Source organism: Canis lupus, chromosome 29, assembly GCF_003254725.2.
Source record: "Canis lupus dingo isolate Sandy chromosome 29, ASM325472v2, whole genome shotgun sequence".
Taxonomy (NCBI): Eukaryota; Metazoa; Chordata; class Mammalia; order Carnivora; family Canidae; genus Canis; species Canis lupus.
The window spans coordinates 22882623-22902712 of NC_064271.1; the positions used below are offsets into that span (position 1 = coordinate 22882623).

General features: G+C 38.3%; 1 protein-coding gene across 5 annotated transcripts in view; it reads right to left on the reverse strand.

The window, feature by feature from the left end:
- Positions 1-294: 294 nt before the first annotated feature.
- JPH1 (junctophilin 1) overlaps positions 295-20090 on the reverse strand; it is an 84067-nt gene continuing 64271 nt past the window's right edge. Inside the window, exons 4-6 of one of the 5 annotated variants that reach the window (XM_025478036.3) lie at positions 9194-9843; positions 2775-2870; positions 295-1943 (exon numbers count right to left, since the gene is read on the reverse strand). In XM_025478036.3, coding sequence (XP_025333821.1) covers positions 2790-2870; positions 9194-9843 — 731 coding nt within the window. In that variant the 3' untranslated portion in view covers positions 295-1943; positions 2775-2789. Of the gene's footprint in view, positions 2601-2774; positions 2871-9193; positions 9844-20090 lie in introns of all 5 variants that reach the window. The other 4 variants (XM_025478034.3, XM_025478032.3, XM_025478035.3 and 1 more) reach the window with 4 other exon arrangements.

Here is a 20090-nt window from a genome sequence, read left to right on the forward strand (position 1 = left end):
TAAAAACAGGAGCAGACTTAAAATCCCTGGCTAAGGAGCTAATCCAATTAATGAAGGCAGTGAGCAGAAAAATGAAACATATTTTACAAAATTATTTGAAAAGCTCAGGATGAAAGAAACGTAGAAGAGAACAATGGTACAGTGTAACTACCTTTTCCCATGTGGCTTCATTGAGCATCTTGCACCCCGTTTCTATTGTCAAGTTTTCAGCAGATCTTTCAATACAACCACCAACCCAAAAATTCCACATAACTCAAGACAGTAATTTACTCACAAAGGAAACACACCTGCAACTTTATTAATAACCAACTTTTTTTTTATTAGAGCGGATACAGTTGTGAAAACTGTACATTATACATTTTGGTTTCAAGGATTATAAATAAAGGAACTCACAGGTAGGGAGTTCTTTTTCACAGCAAGAAACTTTAAATAAACAAGGTCATGTTTTATTAAGTACATTGGCAGACTTCATGTGCTGTCCAAAATGTAGAGTACAGTATAACAACCCATTAGAAAGAGCCTTTCATGTAAAATACAGCTGTGCACATTTTAGAAAAATACCAACAATTTGAGCTTTGTTTTTTAAAAAAGCTTATAAATCATACATATATTTATAAATGGAACCAACATGCTCACTTTATAAACATATCCTTTAGTTATCTGTTACCCATTATTTCCAAAGCATTACACGTTTTAAATAAACACTTAATAAGATTAAATATTTTATTTTTTTTTAAAAAATCTGCTTTCCCAGCATCAAGAGCTACAGGGTTAGGAAGGCGCAGTGAGAGTACTGAGACTGACACAGGAGCTTAAATGTTTCTTGGCTAAAAACGTACTTCCTAAATTTAAAAGTCAAAGCAAAATGTAAAAAATAAATAAATATACAAGTTGTAATTTTCATTTGCTCTCTTTCTGCTTTCTTCTTTATTCCATATTGGTCACACCCAGGATTCTCAACATATTGCACTTCTGCAAAAAACATCACTGGGTTACTACCCTGCAGATGACAAAGCATTCAAGTCCACACCTGTGCTAACATCTGAATTGTCTCTTCTGCATTAAAAAGGTAGCAAATAAGGTAAAAAGAATCTGATTAAACCATGCAGATCGTGAAAATATTTAGGAATAGCTAGCTCCTTCTCCACAATGTAATGTCTTCGAGAAATTTAAGATACCTTTCCTCCCCTGATTTCTTTTTAAATAATTATTTTTATAAAGACCACGTAGTGTCTCTAAATAAGCATGCTTCTGAGTAATAAAGATGAATTATAAAACAGCAAAAAAATCAGATTATGTCAGAATAACAAAGGACTGCAAAAGACAAATATTTAAATAAAAATGTCTAAGCCTTTAAAATGTGAAATAAAATTACGAAAGGACTTTGAAAAACACGAAAGGCGTAAAATCGAGAAGCAGAGGTTTAACAAAGCTTTACGCTCTACCTGAATGTATTCAACAAAAATTTAAGTTGGAGAAAAAAAAGAAAAGAGCAGTTATTAATAGCATCTTGCTTAACTTTCATGGGAATTAACATAGTCACTGACAAGATTTTATTTGGTTGTAAAGTACGTCAGCAATGAAACTGAATCCTTTAAACACCGATTACTGCAATCCATGCAACATTTTGACTACACTTCTTAGAATTCTGTTGTCCTTCAGCTTTTAAAATTTAGCACCTCTTAAGTGCATAAATAATTCATCTCAGTAATGTTAAAAATATTTAAAATTATTTCTTAGGAAGGTACGATGCCTTCACATTGCTAAATTTTAAACAGCCTGTTACAGGTTTAGGAAGACTAAACGGCATGAAAAAAAAAAAAAAAGATGTATTGCTATCGAAATGAACACATCTTCTCTAGAGTGTTGTTGTTTCTTTTCCTTGAGATGCAACAAGTGTGTCTCATCCAGCCAGGACCACACGTTGTAGAGGACTCTACATCCTATTTCAATAAACAGCAAAAATGAACATAGTCGTGCACAAGCAAACGAAACGTTCTCTCCTGGAACATTCCAGGAGATGTTTAGAGCAGCAGGTCATGGCATAAGACTGGTGAGTGATGCTGCTACCTATTTCTTCTAATGAGATAGGAGTGAATGCTGGAACCATGGCCACAGCAACACAGTCCTCCGACCGCATTCCTCGGGCAGTCGTTTGTTTCCCCAGCTCCCTACTAAAAACGTCAGATGGTAAAATAGTAAGGCAGCTGTTGACTTCCATCAAAAAAAAAAAAAAAAAATGCAGCTCCATACATTTCCAGTTTAGTCACTCTCTGCTAGGACAGATGGAGTAGCCAATGCCAAGAACTTCGCCGGATGGGGCTGCTTCAGCAGATTTTAAAAAAGAATGATTATTAAGTTTTGCTCTCCGACACGGCTGCTTGCTTCAGCTCCCAGAGGACCCCAAAGCCACAAAGCATTCCCAGGGGAACTGAACAGGTCCTCTGGCTGAATTTTCCAAGTGTCATCTCTTTCGCGATCCCATCCTAATTCCAAGCCTCCTTCCCTGAGTCTGAGTCTGACTGGGGTGTGCCATTTAAAGGGCTGATGATGCCACGGCAGAGAACTGTGCGCTAACACCGCTAGTTGTCATGACTTCACTGAAGGGTCAAAACAGTTACATCATTAAGTAACTATGTTGAATCACATTCAGGCACAGCCAAAATTTAAAGTGAAGGACAATATGCAGTTGTTAAAAAAATATATATAAATTCGAATACGGGAAAAGAATGTTATATGCGGTGATTTTATGTAGAAATTAAGGCTATTCTTACCTTTCCTAATTCCAATCAAGTTAGAAAGTGAACAAAAAGAATGGCCAACCCGATATTCAACAGCATGACGAGGACAATCATGACTGAATTGGGGCCCTGGAAATGAAACAGAACAAAAGGGCCATAATGTTTCCATGTTAATATCAACGCGCAAACTAGCTCATAAAATCAATTACCAAAAATATAAAAAAACTCAACCCCGCTGCAGTAAATAAAGCAGGAACAAATGACAGCAGCTCCAAAAGGTATAAACTAAAAATAGCAATGCCATATTTAGATGGAGCCGTCTCCGCACTTTCACTACGAAATGAATCCAGTCTTGATTAAGTCTAAAAGAAAAAAAAAAAAAAAAGACTTACAAATAATCTAGTTCATTCATCTCAAAACCTCTGACAACAGTCCAGGTGAGGGTTTGCCACAATGGGGTTCGGGACTAGTGGAAGGTGGACAGGCACTGTTTGTGAAGATGTAATTTAGGTGAGAAAGAGTGATCTCCTCAGGAAGGCAGTTAGAATAAGAGTAAGAATAAAGTCTTTAGGGTATGAGGCCTCTCAGGAAAAATGTAGGACTCTTGCTTTTCCTGGTCATAGTTTTGGACACCACCCCATCCTTAAAAATTGCCAGCGGGGAGTTGAACACTTGCAGAAATTATTTTATCGGCCTAATTCTTTGCTTTTTTGCTCACAGCTACAACATGCCAGAAATCAAGTTCTTTTTAAAGATTTTATTTATTTATTAGAGAAAGAGAGAGACAGCAGCAGCACGAGAGAGCATGAGGAGGGGAGGCGGAGGGAGAGGGAGAAGCAGGCTCCCCGCTGAGCAGGGAGCCCATTGTGGGGCTCGATCCCAGCACCCGGGGATCATGACCTGAGCTGAAGGCAGGTGCTTTACCGATTGAGCCACACAGGTGCCCCAGTCAAGGTCTATTTAATAAACTACAGAATCCTATTTTGATAAATGCGGCTGTGATAAATACCAGCAACCCAAGGTACCCAAACTTTGTTTAAACAAAAACCCACCTTATGACCTGTCTTTTCAGAGCTGCTCATGCTTGGCCGTCTTTATTAGAGACATGATCTTGGTATTTACTATTAAAATAGTGTATTAAGTAGTATTAAATGTGTTTTAAATTGGCCCTATGAGGTGGGTGGGGTAGTATTTTAACTGTTATTTTACAGATGAGGAAACAGTTTTACTATATTTGAGTATCTAATGAGGCTACATTGAAACAGGGTAACCAAGTCCTTGAATGTTGTATTGATGTGATTTTTGTTGTGGGGTAGGTAAGGAGGACTGGAATTGTAATTGGTCTAGTGCTCACGTTGCAAGGTATAGAGCCTGGGTCATATCCTTATAGAGATTTCCTCCCCAGATGAGGTCACAACTTCCCTGGCAGAGGTCAGGACACCCCAGCCATTGTCTATCCTAACACTTCACACTTTGTGACTTCTTGTTAGTTTCCATCTTTGCCTTAGACTAAGTTCCGTAGTGGCGGGAGCTGTGCTTTGCTCACCACCGTGCACCTGCACACACGGGTTGCCCAGTCCATCCAGGTTTTCATTATGAACACCTACTATCTCATCTGGTACTTTTCCAGGTGCTGTGGATGTGGTTGTTGACCTTATTAATTCACCGCCTTAAATGAAGAACACAGTGATTAGTAAAAATCAGAGTGGGGAAGAAAAAGAAGTAAAAATGGGTATCCTTGAGATAGGGACTACGAGGAAGAAGTAAAGCCCTAGTCCCTAAACCCCAAGTAAATGAGGGGAAAAAGCACAATTAGAGGGTAGGTGTCTTGCCCAAGGTTACTCATCCAGTTTAAACAAATTACAGAACTAAAATTAAACTTTGTCTACTTCAGAGCTGCTGTTTTTTCCCCTACATCCTTGTTACAGCCACAGGACTTAGTTTAAATATGATAATTTCTAATCAAGTTCTTGAAAATGGCATTTTCATCTCTATCCCTCTGATTTCATTGTAGCAGAAAACCATCAAATCTTGATATGACCAATTGTTCTTTTATAATAGTTGCATTCTAAGTTATTAGGAGGGTCCTAATCTATGTAACTCTTCAATAATAATTAACTTAAAATGTATGGTATAGGAAATTCTTATAACTCAGAAAATAATTGAAATAATCTTTCAACGTCATAACTCAGCATAGAGATTAAAGAAATGCTCTTACTACCATAAATTTTGATTAGATTTTTCTCATGAATATGATCAGAAGTTTGGATTCACTTGACTCTTTTGGGTCAGTGGATTTAATTCATAATTCCTTTCACATATGAAAGATGAGGAAAAGTATATGGGGTCAGAACACCACAATGTAGAGTTTTAGTGTCTTGGTCCTTTGGACCAAGGAAAAGTAGAACAACAAAGAAAGTGCATTCAGTGAATCTAACTTCTAAAGTCTAAGGTATGTCTGGACCTTAAACTCTTATTTCATAAATCCTTATAAGGTTCCATGAATTTATCTAACTTTTTGAATTAGTTAGCATTTTTGGATGAATGACATATTTATATACGTAAATATATGTAAATAAGTATACATATATAACACAGACACATATATATTTATCCAACTAGTACAACTCCATTTATAAAGCTATTTTTAAAGATGACTCAGTGAAGATGAGGGTAAGGCAGCAAAAGAAAGTTCAAACAGCAACCAGGTGAAAAATAAATTCTGGGATGCTATGTTTAATAGGCAGATATGAAGACGTGACCTCTGTGTTCTTCAGATACCTAGGCTGGGCACAGGGTGGGGAAAGCTTTAAGGTGAAGTCTCATAAACATGACTGTGGTAGCCAGTTGTGGCTTAAAATAGCAAAATGAAAAAAAAAATCAGTCTTGCTTTTCAAGACTGACTGAGACAGGTGTAATAAAAGAGGCTGCAGCAGGGCAAAGTGCAAGTCTTGATTGGAAGAACTTTGAGACAGAAAATAATAAAGTGTGGGAAGTCAAAATATGGAAGGAAGTTCTAACTCAAGAAATTTAGCTTTTTTTTCTTCAAAAGACTATTACTCATTTAAAACAATGAGGAATCTTCTGAAGGGTTACTATAGTTTGTTAAATCTAAAACTTCTCTAAAAACATGAACAAAATTCAGTATTAATAGCCAAATTTATATATATTCACTGTTTGTAGGGTGTTAGTATGTGTACATGGTTCAAAAGGGTGTGACACGGATGCTTGGGTGGCTCAGTCGGTTAAGTGTCTGCCTTTAGCTCAGGTCATGATCTCAGGGTCCTGGGATGGAGCCCTGCTTTGGGGCTCTCTGCTCAGTGGGGAGCCTGTTTCTCTCTCTGCTCCTTCCCCCTGCTCATGCTTTCTCTCAAATAAAATCTTAACACTCCCCCCCCCCCCCGCCCGCCCCCCACATGACAGGGATGCCTTGTTTTACAATTCAAAAGAAAGGTAAATTTCAAAATAGACTTGGAAGAGAGTAATGGCTAAGAAAAAGTGCAGGCAGTTCTCAGAAGAAGTCAAGATTCCTAATGAGAAGACCCCTTGCTAGTCTGCTTGATAAGGCTGTAATGTCTCTTCTGGCTCCTACCCAAGTTGCCATGTTGCAAAAAATGTTGGTACCACATGGAATGTGTTTCCACGAAACATCAGTCTGTGTGCAACCATGGCTCATACGAGTCACATTCCTTGAGAAGCGTTGTAGAGTAATCTGTGGCATAGCCTCCTGTCTCTTACCACTCACACTTGAGTGTTAGCTTATGTCTCAGAAGATTTTCTGTATTTCTAGGAGATCAATACCCAGGGTGATCCTGAGGATGGGTCAAATCTATTGGAATATTTATGAACTAGTTTATGCTTCAACTACTACAGTACAATAGCCATTGCCTTTTGAGCACTTACTATGTGCCATGCACTGTGCTAAGAATTGGGTAAGTAGTAACTCATTTAATTTTCCGAACAACCCTACGATATAGGCAGAGATGAGGAAAACTACTCACGGAGCAGTTAGGAAACTTGCCTGAGGTCACATGACTGAGAAGCAACACAACTGGGATTTGAACCTAGGAAGTCTGGGACCAGAGTCCACACCCTTAGCCTCCAGCCTATCCTGTCTCAGTCAATAAGCTGGTGACTAAAATTCCAGGTCCCAGGGTACTCAACCACCCAAGAAATGACGAATCTGACTCATACTAGATCTCTTGCTCACAAGGAACACCGCTTCACTGTGGTTTTCCCTCAAGGGTGTGCTTTCCTGTGACTACTCCTACAAATTTTCAAGTTATTTATAAACTTCTAACTTATACAGTGTCTATCTTAAAACTGTATGCAGTACTCTTTCGTTTTAAGGGTGGTTCATTAACTACCTTTATGATGATTTTATCACTTCTAAACTGTCAAGTAAACAGTCATCAGGAGTGCGAAAGGCAGCTTTCTGTTATTATCAGGAAAAAAAGGTTAATTGTTAAAATCTTCACATGAAGGTGCCAAGCCAATCTTGACTTCTGGTTCCTGGCATGCAGAGTGCTAGGCTTTCTTTCTTTTGGGGTATAGAAGGATCCCTAGAGATCAACCTACCAGGCTGGAGGATGCTTGGCTACCTCCAAGAATCAGACGGTTCTGCACATAAATAAGACACTTCTTCTAAACAAGGAGGCTATGAATTTATCAAACATTAGTAATATTTCATATAAAGGGTCATTCACCACCTCTTATGGAGTTCTAGAAGTCAACTGAACCCCACTACTGGGTATGCCCAGGATAGAAACTATATGGCCTTGCATTGTTTGAATTTCACCCTTGTAAATCAGGCAAGCTAATAATAATCGACTTAGTCTGTCTTAAAAACCATTTATCCCCATGCAGGATGATTCTCAAGAAGTTAATCTGATTAATCGAATTATATTTAGATGATAAACCTAAGAAACACCAAATGTAAGTTAATAAAAAAGATGAACTTCAATTATTTAACATTGTTACTATTTAATTGTGAACAGTGTAACTCTTAAAATGGACAAAAGAAAAAAAACCTAGTTGTATTATATTCTTGTTCATCAGTTTATAATCCACACCTTTATGCAAATGACTCAGAAATTACTAGTAAATATTGGGTCATCTGTGGCTTTTCCTAAGCTACATTTAACATGCAACACCACTGTTGCAAAAACATGTGACTAGGTCAACAGATCAGTTGATCAATTTATTATTAATTACTTAGCTTCAAGAGTTTATAAATTCTATAGAATTTGATAAAGTATGAATTCCATATATCATTCAACAAATTTCTACATGCTCATCAAATGACACAATAACATACAGATTTCTGGTTGAATACTTAAAAATGTTAGATTCTCAAGACTAATTGATAATAAAACTAGCTTTTACCAGAAAACTAAAATTTTAGAAGCATTTATACTCTGAGAAGTTAGAAGACCAAAGTGATTTTAAATAGTTGGAAAGAAAGAAAATGTTCTAGTGGCAAAGCCTGACTAATTAAGTAAAATCCAAACTAAATATTTAGGGGAATAATTCACAACAACAGCTAGAAAAGATACTCTTTTGTCTAAAGATGCTGACTGGAGTATTTTTCCTTCTCCTTCACTTTTAGTCTATTTCTTTAGGTCTGAAGGGAGCCTCTTACAGGCACACAGACATAGATAGGTCTTTTTTTCCTATCTACTCCTTTATTCTATGTCTGTTGTGAGGATCAAAAGCAGGACTAAGAACCTAGCAAATGGTGATGGAATCCTCTTCCCAGCTAGGGCTCTGAGAGGAGGTGTCCATTCTCAGGGCCCATGATTCCTTTCTAGCCAATCGGAGGATTGAGCTGTAGTTACGGACTATGTGTTCATGTTCCTCCAAGATTCGTATGTTGAAACCCTAATCCTCAATGTCATGGTATTTGGAAGGGGGCCTTTTGGGAGGTGGGCCCTGGGTCATGAGGGGTAGAGCCCTCATGATGGGATTAGTGCCCTTACAGGAGACCTGAGAGAGCTTGCTCTTCCTCTCTGCCATGTGAGGGAACAGCAAGAAGGTCTATGAGCCAGGAATCGGGTTCTTACCAAACATCAAGTCTGTGGTGCCTTGATCTTGGGACTCCCCAGCCTCCAGAATTTTAAGAAATAAATAAGAAATTTTGTTGTTTAAGCCACCCAGTTTATGGCATCTTTGTTATAGCAGTCTGAACTAAGCTACCACAAAACTTACCAAGAAGTGTGAGTCAAGGCTTGCTAACATATGATGCGAACAAGCTGGCTACCTGAATGATGTCTAAGGTGGGTGGCTGAGCGAACAGGGAGGAATTTCTGCCTGGGGAGCTCTTTGCTGTCCCAGGATACAAATGTGCTAACCTCTGGACTTCAGCTAGAGAAGCTGTCATCAAGATGTAAGTCACCCTGTGCTGCTACCTCAAAGAATCAAAAGGAAGAAAAAACACATCTTGCACAACTTACTGAATTGGCTTCTTTTTCCAAAGAAGGGCATGAATCGTTGCTTGCTGGATTCTTTGGTATAGCAAGTTCAGACTTCTTAGCTTTTGGCTCAGCTTTGCTTTCTTTGGCAACTGGTTTTGTCACAGATTTAGGGGGACTCCACTTGTTGGGTGATGGCTTGTGCACCAGCGCTGAGGAAGACTGGCTTGATCCTTCGTCTTCCTCCATGTCTTCTGGAGGGTGCTGGGGGGCGTTCAGTTTCACATAGTAGCCGTGGTACTGAGAATGCAGTTCCCCGTTACTGGGGTTGGGGATGTGGTGGCGGCCAGAGTACTTGGACGTGGGCACCATGGCTCCCACCTCCTTCGTGGGAGCCTTTGACATCAAAGGCTTATTGATGATGGCTGTCACGTGCTCATCAGCCACACTCCGTTTGTCTTGGTTGAGTCTTGCCCCTGAGCTGGGGTTCTGCTTCTTCGTGGGTTTTGGGGAGGAGGGCTGGGGAGAGTGGCTTTGTTTGGGACTTGCTTCAGGAGACCTGGGGGGTGTCGTGCCTTTGCGATAAAAATGAGGAGATTCCTTTGGTGTAGGTGGCTTTTCTGGTACTTTTTCTTCTGGATTTTCTTTAGCATCTACACCTTCCTGAAATCTCTGTTTGATATAATCTGGGCCTGGGGAAAAATTGACAACAGAAGAGAAGCTAATAAAAATAAGGCATAAAGGCTATTCCTTCTGGCTATCTATATGCATTTTTGCTACGTCAGATTAGCCATTCCTCTTTTTTTTTCTTTAAAAATATTGACAAGGCTTGGATTAAACATGAGCACACTTCATTTCCCAGGGAAAAGATTATTTGTTGCAGAAAAACTTAATATTTACCAGTATTCCTACTATTTTGATAGCCATAAAGGTCAAACAGTTCTGACTTCCTAATAATTGCAACATTCCTACCTGCTTGCAGAACACTGAGGTGAAATTCACGTTGATGAAGCACTGGATAACACCATATTTAATCTGCATATTTAAATTATCCAGCATAACTAAAACACAAAGTACATACTCAAGCTGACTCTTATATGTTTAGTATACTGAAATATTTAAATTAATAAATTAACATTTAACAGAACATCTGTGTAAGAACAGAATCTGCAGATGACATTTGTAATGCTATTTCATCAGAGGATCATTTACTTTTTATTTCTTTTAAATATTTCATTTATTTATTTGAGAGCCAGAGCATGAGGGGGGAGGGGCAGAGGGCAAGCAGACTTCCTACTGAGCAAGGAGCCTGACATGGGGCTCAATCCCAGGACCTCAGGATCATGATTGAAGCTCAAGACAGTTGCTTATTAATCCACTGAGCTAGCCAGGCACCCCATCAAAGGATCCTTTAAATTTCCTGGAGTCCTTTCACAGCATGGATCCATTTCACTATTTTCTGTAAGCAAAGACATGACAAGGCAGTTGTCCTAGACACTCTAGTCTTAGGATTTTTTTCTGAATATTTTAGGATTGTTTATAACAATCATGTTATTCTTTTAAATGGAAAAATTTGTACTTAAAGAAATGGACCCTGGGTGCCTGAGTGGTTCAGTCATTGAGCATCTGCCTTCAGCTCAGGCCATGATCCCAGGGTCCTGGGATTGAGCCCCACAATGAGGTCCCTGCTTTCTCTCTCTTCCTATGTCTGCTGCTACCCCTGCTTGTGCTCTCTGTCAAATAAATAAATAAAATCTTAAAAAAAAAATAAAGGACCTTGGTATAAGTGTTGCTATCAAGCGTTTTTTTTTTTTTTTTGTTGTTGTTGTTTTTTCATTAGCAGGGAGTATCTTTTCCTACCTCTTCATTTTCAGGCTATCTCTTTAGTTCTTAAGTGAGTCTCTTATAGGCATATAGATACAGGTAGGTCTTGTTTTCTATCCATCCTTTCACTCTATGTCTTTTGAATGGAGCGTTTAGGCCATTTACATTTAAAGTAATTATTGACAGATATGTATTGTTACCCCAGTTTTTTTTATAAATACATTAGTTCAGACAAAATAGATGTTAAGACAAAGACTGTAACAAGACACGAGGGAGGGCAATACATAATGATAAGAGGATATAACAATTGTAAAGATCTATGCATCCAACACTGGAATATGTGAATACATAAAGCAAATATTAACAGATATTTGCCTTCTGCCTGGCTGTTCTATCCATTGATGTAAGTGGATGTTAAAGTCTCCTATTACATTATTGTTATTTTCTCCCTTTAAAAGGGAGCAGTGTCTTTGAATGATACATTAGACTAGATGGACTTAACAGATGACATACAGAACATCCTATCCAAAACCAGAAGAATATACATCCTTTTCAAGTGCCCATGGTAGATTCTCTAGGCTAGATCACATGTTAGGCCACCAAACAAGTTTCAATAAATTTAAGAAGCCTGAGATCCTATTTTGCATCATTTCCGACCGCAATAGTGTAAAATGAGAAATCAATTATAAGAAAAAAACTCGAAAAAAACCATGAATGCAGAGACTAAACAATATGCTACTCAACAACCAAAAGTCAAAGAGGAAATAAATAAATACATGGAGACAATAAAAATAAACTCAAAATGATTCAAATCTTTGGGATGGAGCAGAAGCACTTCTAAGAGGGAAATTTACAGTAATAAATCTCAAACAATCCAACTTTATACGTAAAGGAACTACAAAAAAAGGAATAAAGCCCAATGTTTGACATTTAGCCAGACTCATTAAGAAAAACGACAAAATAAAATCAGAAATAAAATAGCCAGCACCACAGAAATATGAGAGACTACTGCAAAACTTATCTGCCAAAAAATTGGATAACCTAGAAGAAATGGATAAATTCCTAAAAACATACAGTCTTCTAAAACTCAATCAGGAAGAAACAGGAAATCTGAACATATCAATTACTAATAATAAAATTGAATCGGCAATCAAAAAACTCCCAAAAGTCTAGGACCAGATGGATTCGCAGGTGAATTTTACTAAACATTTAAAGAAGATTTAAAACCTAGCCTCCTCAAATTATTCCAAAAAATAGAAGAGGAGGTAAAAGTTCCACAGTTATTCTATAAGGCCAGCATTACCCTCATATCACAACCAGACAGACATTACAAAAAAATAACAGGCCAATAGCTCTGATGCACATAGATGCAAATTCCCAACAAAATATCAGCAAATCTCATTTAACAATACATGAAATGAATCATTAACCATGATCAACTGGGATTTATTCTGGGGATGCAAAGGATGGTTCAATGTTTGCAAATCAATCCATGTGATACACCACATTAACAAAATGAAGGATAAAAATCATATGATTATCTCAATAGATGCAAAAAAAAGCATTTAATAAAATCCATCATTTACTCATGATAAAAATTCTCAACAAAGTGAGTTTAGAGGGAACATACCTCAACATAAGAAAGGCCACATATGACAAGTGCATAGCTAATATCATATTCAGTGGTGGAAAACTAAGAGCTTTTCCTCTAACATCAGAAATAAGAGTGTCCACTCTTGCTACTTGTATTTAACATTGTTCTGGAAGTTCTAGCTGCAGCAATCAGACAAGAGAAAGAAATAAAGGCATACAAATTGGTAAGAAAAAGAAAAAAAAAAGGCATATAAATACCTACCATTTGCAACAAGATACTAATATAGAAAACCCTAGGGGCACCTGGGTGGCTTAGTCAGTTAAGCGCCTGGCTCTTGGTTTTGGCTCAGGTTATGATCTCATGGGCTTTGCACTCACCAGGGAGTCTGCTTGTAGGGTCCCTCCCTCTGCCCCTCTCCTCACTCTCATGTGCTCTCTATAATTAATAAATTTTTTTTAAAAAGAGGAAAACCCTAAATACTCCACCAAAAAACTATTAGAACTAATAAATGAATTTGGAAGTTGCAGGATATAAAATTAACATATCGAAATCTGTTGTGTTTCTATACACTAATAATAAAGTGGCAGAAAGAAATTAAGAAAACAATCCCATTTATAACTGCACCAAAAACACTGATGAAAGAAACTGAAGATGACACAAATGGAAAGATATTCCATGCTCATGGATTGGAAGAATATTGTTAAAATGCCTATTCCATCCAAAGCAATCTACAGGGTCAATGCAATCCCTATTAAAATACCAAGAGCCTTTTTCACAGACCTAGAACAAATAATCCTAAAATTGGTATGGAACTACAAAAGACCCTGAGCAGCCTTAAGAAAAACAAAGTTGGAGGTACCACAATCCCCGATTTCAAGATATACTATAAAGCTATAGTAACCAAAATAGTATCATATTGGCACAAAAATAGATCAATGGAACAGAATAGAGAGCCCAGAAATAAATCTATGCTTATATGGTCAATAACTCTATGACAAAGGAGGCAAGAATATACAATAAGGAAAAGACAGTCCCTTGAGAAAACTAGACATCTACATGCAAAAGAATGAAAGTAGACCATTTTCTTAAACCATACACAAAAATAAAAATGGATTAAAGACCTAAATGTGAGACCTGAAACCATAAAGCTCCTAGAAGGAAACATGGGCAATAATCTGTTTGACACCAGCCGTGGCACCATCCTAGGGGATGAAAGTTATAAATTTTCTAGCTATGTCTTCTCAGACAAGGGAAACAAAAGCAAAAATAAACCATTGGGACCACATCAAAATAAAAAGCTTTTGCAAAGAGAAAATCAACAAATCAAAAAGGCAACCTACTAAATGGGAGAAGATATGTCCAATAAGGGGTTAATGTCCAAAACCTTATGCAAGAACTAATGCAACTTAACACCAAAACCCCCACAATCTAATTGAAAAATAGGCAGAGGACCTGAAAAGACATTTCCCCAAAGACATACAGATGGCTCAAAGACACATGAAAAAATGCTAAGCATCACTAATCATCAGGGAAATGCAAATCAAATCCACAATGATATCACTTTACATCCTCAAAAAATTAACAACAGAAGTACCATATGATCCAGTATTCCACTATTGGGTATTTACCCAAAGAAAATGACAATACTAATTTGAACAGATCTTTGCAACCCTGTGTTTATTGCAGCATTATTCGCAATAACCAAGATATTAAAGCAACCGAGGTGTCCCTTGATGGATGCAAAACAAACTAAAAGCAGGAACAGATTCATAAATACAGAGAATGGATGGTTGCCAGAGGGGAAGGGAGATGGTGGGATGAGCAAAATGGGTGAAGGTGATTGGAAGATAAAAGCTTCCAGTTACAGAATAAGTGATGGGGATGAAAGGTATAACATAGGGAATATAGTCAATGATATTGTAATAGCATAGTATGGTGACAGATGGTCACTGTACTTGTGGTGAGCAAAGCCTAAATGTATAAACTTGTGGAATCACTATGCTATACACCTGAGACTAAAGTAACATCTGGTGGGGCAACTGGGTGGCTCAGCCAGTTAGGTGTCTGGCTCTTGAGTTTGGCTCAGGTCATGACTGATCTCAGGGTTGTGAGACTGAGCCCTGTGCTGGGCTCCATGCTCAAGCAAGGAGTCTGCTTAAGATTCTCTCTCCCTCGGCCCCTCCCGCCCCTGCTCCCACTCTCTTTCTCTTACAAAACAAATAAACAAGTTTAATAAAGTAACATTTGGTGTGTCAACCATATTTTAATTAAAAAATTGTACTGATATGTGGGAATTTTTGAAGGAGTGAAGAAAGAGTAAAGACCCAGACTATGCTGCACAAGATGGTACTGCCTTGAGAGTTTATGAAGGTCAGTGGTCCAGGCAGTGGAAACCCTGGGGCTGTCCAAGACAGCACTCCAAGGCAGCGCTTTCCCTGTAGGCACTTCACCTCTCAGCAACTCCCCTATGAGCAGATCACATACTTCTTATGGCCACTGCTCAACCTATCAGCCACTTTCATCTCACGAGGTGAAGTCAAGGTCATACAGTACAGGTGGCCCTATTCTCTGCAAATGGGCAGGAGCCAACAATATCATCCTTAAGTATACAAGGAGAAACCACCCCACCAATTTGTTTACAGAAACTGGCATCTGTTCACTTTCCTCCCTGCCCCCTACTCCTACTCTTCAACCCAAACTCAGAAGATTTACAGAGAAGCTGAAGAACGATCATCCTTAATCGTTAAAATACATATGGCCTACTTATACTTTCGATTGCTCTTCTCTGGTGTTCTGAGTAGTTTTTATTGTTCTGAGACTGCTATTTAGATAAGGTATTTTCCAATTTAAAGCTTCACCAAAATCTTAGGAAGCAGGCATCATGTCAATTGACCAATGTGAAAACAGCTATAGTAGCTGAAAACCAAAAAGTCACACAGCTCCTGCGCATCCTTAAAATAAAATATGATGCAATGTATAATGTAATACTTTAAACAGAAAAATGAGAATTCCCAAAGACCCACAATTATACGTTATATTCAGGGCCCCAAACATAACAAACAGTATTATCCCATTTTTCATCCAAATAGGATAAGATCATGTGTCAACAATTGTGATTTCCTTTCTAAACTTGGTAAGCTCCCCCAAATTTGGCAATTTTCTTTGAAAGTATAAATTCTTGGCCTAGAGAAAGGTATCTCAGTGCACTGAAGAAAAAGGGGCATCTGAGAATCCTTCAAAAGGTGACTATTTTCCTGTTTCTAAATTCTCTCTTGATGCTGGGACCTGCACGTACCACCAAGAGAAAGAAGTAGCAGCAGCACCAGAAAGTGGTGTTCTTTCATCAACAGATGTGCCCCTCCTTTAAAAAGCCCATTAAGGGGATCCCTGGGTGGCGCAGTGGTTTAGCGCCTGCCTTTGGCCCAGGGTGCGATCCTGGAGACCCGGGATCGAATCCCATGTCGGGCTTCCGGTGCATGGAGCCTGCTTCTGCCTCTGCCTATGTCTCTGCCCACCCCCCTCTCTGTGTGACTATCATAAATAATAAAAAAAAATTAAAAAGCCCATTAAGGTCATTTATACGGGTCTTTCATGGAAAAGAACCTCATGATTCCATGGCACATTTATTTATTTATTTATTTATTACAAAATCTCTCCACCTCTCCTGTGATAAGGGCTAATACCTGATAGAGTCTGATGCAGTGTGTTCTCTATGTATTTCTTCTTTTAACCCCTCTAGCCAAAATTTCACCAGAGTTGGTTGATTTTATTTGTACTTCACTGCTATTCAATTTTACAGCATTATTGGAATACAGAAATTACAACATACTTTTAATGCCTTCAATCTAAGGGGTAGGAACAAAAGTTATTTTTGCTAATCTAAAGATAAAGGCACATTAAAAGCTAATATTTAACTTAATTACCAGGACAGAAAAGAGCAGGGGAAAATGGACTCTGACAAACATGATTGGTTATACATTCTTAAAGTTGTGAGGAAAAGACAGTCACTGAACCATGAGAAATAAAGCTGTCATAAAGCCCACATGCTTCATTTTGAAAATGTGAGACCATAACGGTGCAGCTTACAAATTTAGGATTTATCCAAATTTGTAAAGAAGTAGTAAACTGTCAATATTTGCAGATAACACGATACTATACCATATACACAGAAAACCCTAAATACTCCACCAAAAAACTATCAGAATGAGAAAATGAATTCAGTAAAGTTGCAGAATACAAAATTAATATACAGAAATCTGTTGTTTTTCTAAACACTAATAATGAGGTAGCAGAAAGAGAACTTAAGAAAACAACTGCACCAAATATAAAATACCCAGGAATTAACCAAGGAGATGACTTGTATTCTGAAGACTGTAAGACTGTAAGAAAGACACTGATGAAAGACACAAAGATGACACAAATGTAAAGATGTTCCATGCTCATGGATTGGAAGAATTAGTATCATTAAAGTGTCCCTACTAAAAGCAATCTATGGATCCCTATCAAAACACCAATAGTATTTTTCACAGAATCAGAATAGTCTTAAAATTTGTTGGAATTGCAAAAGCTTCAAATGGCTAATGCAATCTTGAAAAAGAACAAAAAAACTGGAGGTATCACAATCTAGATTTCAAGCCATACTACAAAGCTATAGTAAGCAAAATCAGTATGGTACTGGCACAAAAACAGACACATAGATCAGTGGGACAGAACAGAGAGCCCAGAATTAAACTCATGCTTATATGGTCAATCTATGGCAAAGGAGGCAAGAATATATAATAAGGAAAAGACAGTCCCTTTTTAATAAATGGCTGGGGAACTGGACCACTATCTTACACCATACATGAAAATAAACTCAAAATGGATCAAAGGCCTAATCATCAGGCCTGAAAACCTAAAACTACTAAAACTGGCAATAATCTCTTGGGCATTGGCCGTAGCAAAATTTTTCTAGATATGTCTCCTCAGGCAAGGAAAACAAAAGCAAAATTAAACAATTGAGACTACATCAAAATAAAAAGCTTTTGCACAGAGAAGGAAATGAAAAGGCAACCTACTAACTGGAAGAAGAGATTTGCAAATGATATGTCTGATGAGGGGTATCAAAAAATATATAAAGAACTTATACAACTCAACACCAAAACCTCAAATAATCTGATTAAAAAAATGTCAGAGGACCTAAACAAACATTTTTCCAAAGAATATATACAGATAGCCAAGAGATACCTGAGAAGATCCTCAGCATCACTCATGACCAAGGAAATACAAATTAAAACCACAATGAGGTATCGCCTTACACCGGTCAGAATAGGTTAGTTATGTTATCAAAAAGATCAGAAATAATAAATGTTGAAGGTGTGACGAAAAGGGAACCCAAGTGCACTATTTTGGTGGAAATGCAAATTGGCTCAGCTACTGTGGAGAACACTACAGAGGTTCCTCAAAAAATTAAAAATGGAAATACCATACATTACAGTAATTCCACTGCCGAGTATTTACCACAAGAAAACAAACACTAATTCAAAGATATGTGCACCCTTATATTTATTGCAGCATTTATAATAGACAAGATGTGGAAGCAACCCAAGTGTCCATTTACATATGAATAAAGAATATGTGGTAAGCACATGCCACACACACACACACACACACACACACACACACATATACTGGAGTATTACTCAGCCATAAAAAAATGAGACCTTGCCATTTGTGACAATGGACAGACCTAATGAGTATTATGCCAGGTGAAATAAGTCAGATTTGGAAAGACAAATACTGCATGATTTCACTTACATGTGGAATCTAAACAACAAAACAAACGAACAACTAAAAACCCCCCAGAAACAGATTCATAAATACAGAAAATTGGAGGTTGCCAGAGGGAAAAAGGGGGTTGGCAAAATAGGTGAAGGGGATGGTAACTGCACCTAAGGTGAGCATTGCATAATGCACAGAATTGTCAAATCACAATACTGTATACCGGAGACATTGGACATCAAGTACTCCTCAATAAAAAGAATTTACTAGAATCTTGGACATACATTCTTGGACTTCCTTCCACATTAAATTTCTCAGCTTTACTGTCCATTAATAAATGGCTAGATAAGAAAATAAATGTACTCTGAAGCAGTGGCTCCATTTTTGCTGTCCATCAAAGGCAGCTGGGGTGCAAGTCGCAGAGACCTCGAATAAGTGCCAAGTCTTAATGTCTAACACATGCTCCAGGTGATTCTAATGTACCCAATATAGCCATTTAAAAGCCTGCAAAAAATAAAAAATGTTGTCTAGAGGTGGGCCTAACTCCAGCGGGCAATGGTTCCAACATGGGGCAGTCACGTGGGGACTGGCCAGCTAAGGGAGGATATACAGTTAGATTTTCCAGAGTAAGATGAAATGCTTCTTGAATAAGACATATAATGCAGAGGACAGAAGTTTTTCCTGGACTATCTTCGTGGAAGGCACATGTCGTGTTTGCTCCTTGTTCTGTGTAGTAATGTGTGTCAGCAGTGCCATGCCAGCAGCATGAAACTGATGAGATGCAGCAGTTCATTAAAGAGACCAGTCAGGTGACTGCCAGGGAGCAACATGACCATGTATGTTGAGAGCCGTCACCGTAAGCATTTTTCCTCTATCTTTACAGGCCACATCTGTGAATCTTAAGCGACTTCTTCCCTTGGGGATTCATAGTAGGAAGAAGTCAGATGCAAGTCACCTGCTCACTGACATGCCCCACCACTGAGCACTGAAAGGTTCCTTGCTACAGTTGGCGGGAAGGCTCTGAACGGAGGGTACGGCAGATGGTAACAGCAGGGCATGCAAGTCGTTCCTCAGAGGTGAGCCTCGGTGGGCTGCCTATGGGCAGAAGGAGCACCGTGAAGATTCCCCGGAACAAATGTCTACAAGGGCAGGGCTGATCGCAAATGCTTTGTAGTAACATCAGAATTCATTAAATAGAAATGAGATATTTTCTATGGAGACTGCCAATCAGTACAAGAGGATCACACTGAGAGATTCTGAAAAGGTTGTATGTCCAGTAGCACGATTACTTTCATATTCTATGTGGAAAGAATGCCCCTTTCCTACAGGCCTTGAGGAGTCCCATCTATAAAAATACTGCCACTTCCATGAGCACAGCCACAGCGCTCTTGTCTGCACGCTGTGGGACATCCATTCTTGTGCCTTGCGCCAGGCTGGCACTCGGCACACATTTGTGGAGCTGAATATACAGAAATGAGGTAAGTGGTAGGAATAACCAGCAAGCTCATGAATTATTAATTTCATGTCAACTAGTGGATTATTCCCTTTCCCTTTTTCCATGAAAAAACTGATTCTGAGTTTTGGGTTTTGGAGAGTGGGTTTAGAAGTCATCTGTTCCAGGATACTTCCCTTATTCCAAAATACTACATACTAATGATAAGCACGGACCATTATATAATGAAAATATGCTCTGATCTCTAAAGATTTCTAATTCATACCAGAAATGTGAGCTTAGTTAACACTGGCCCATAATAGCCTAAA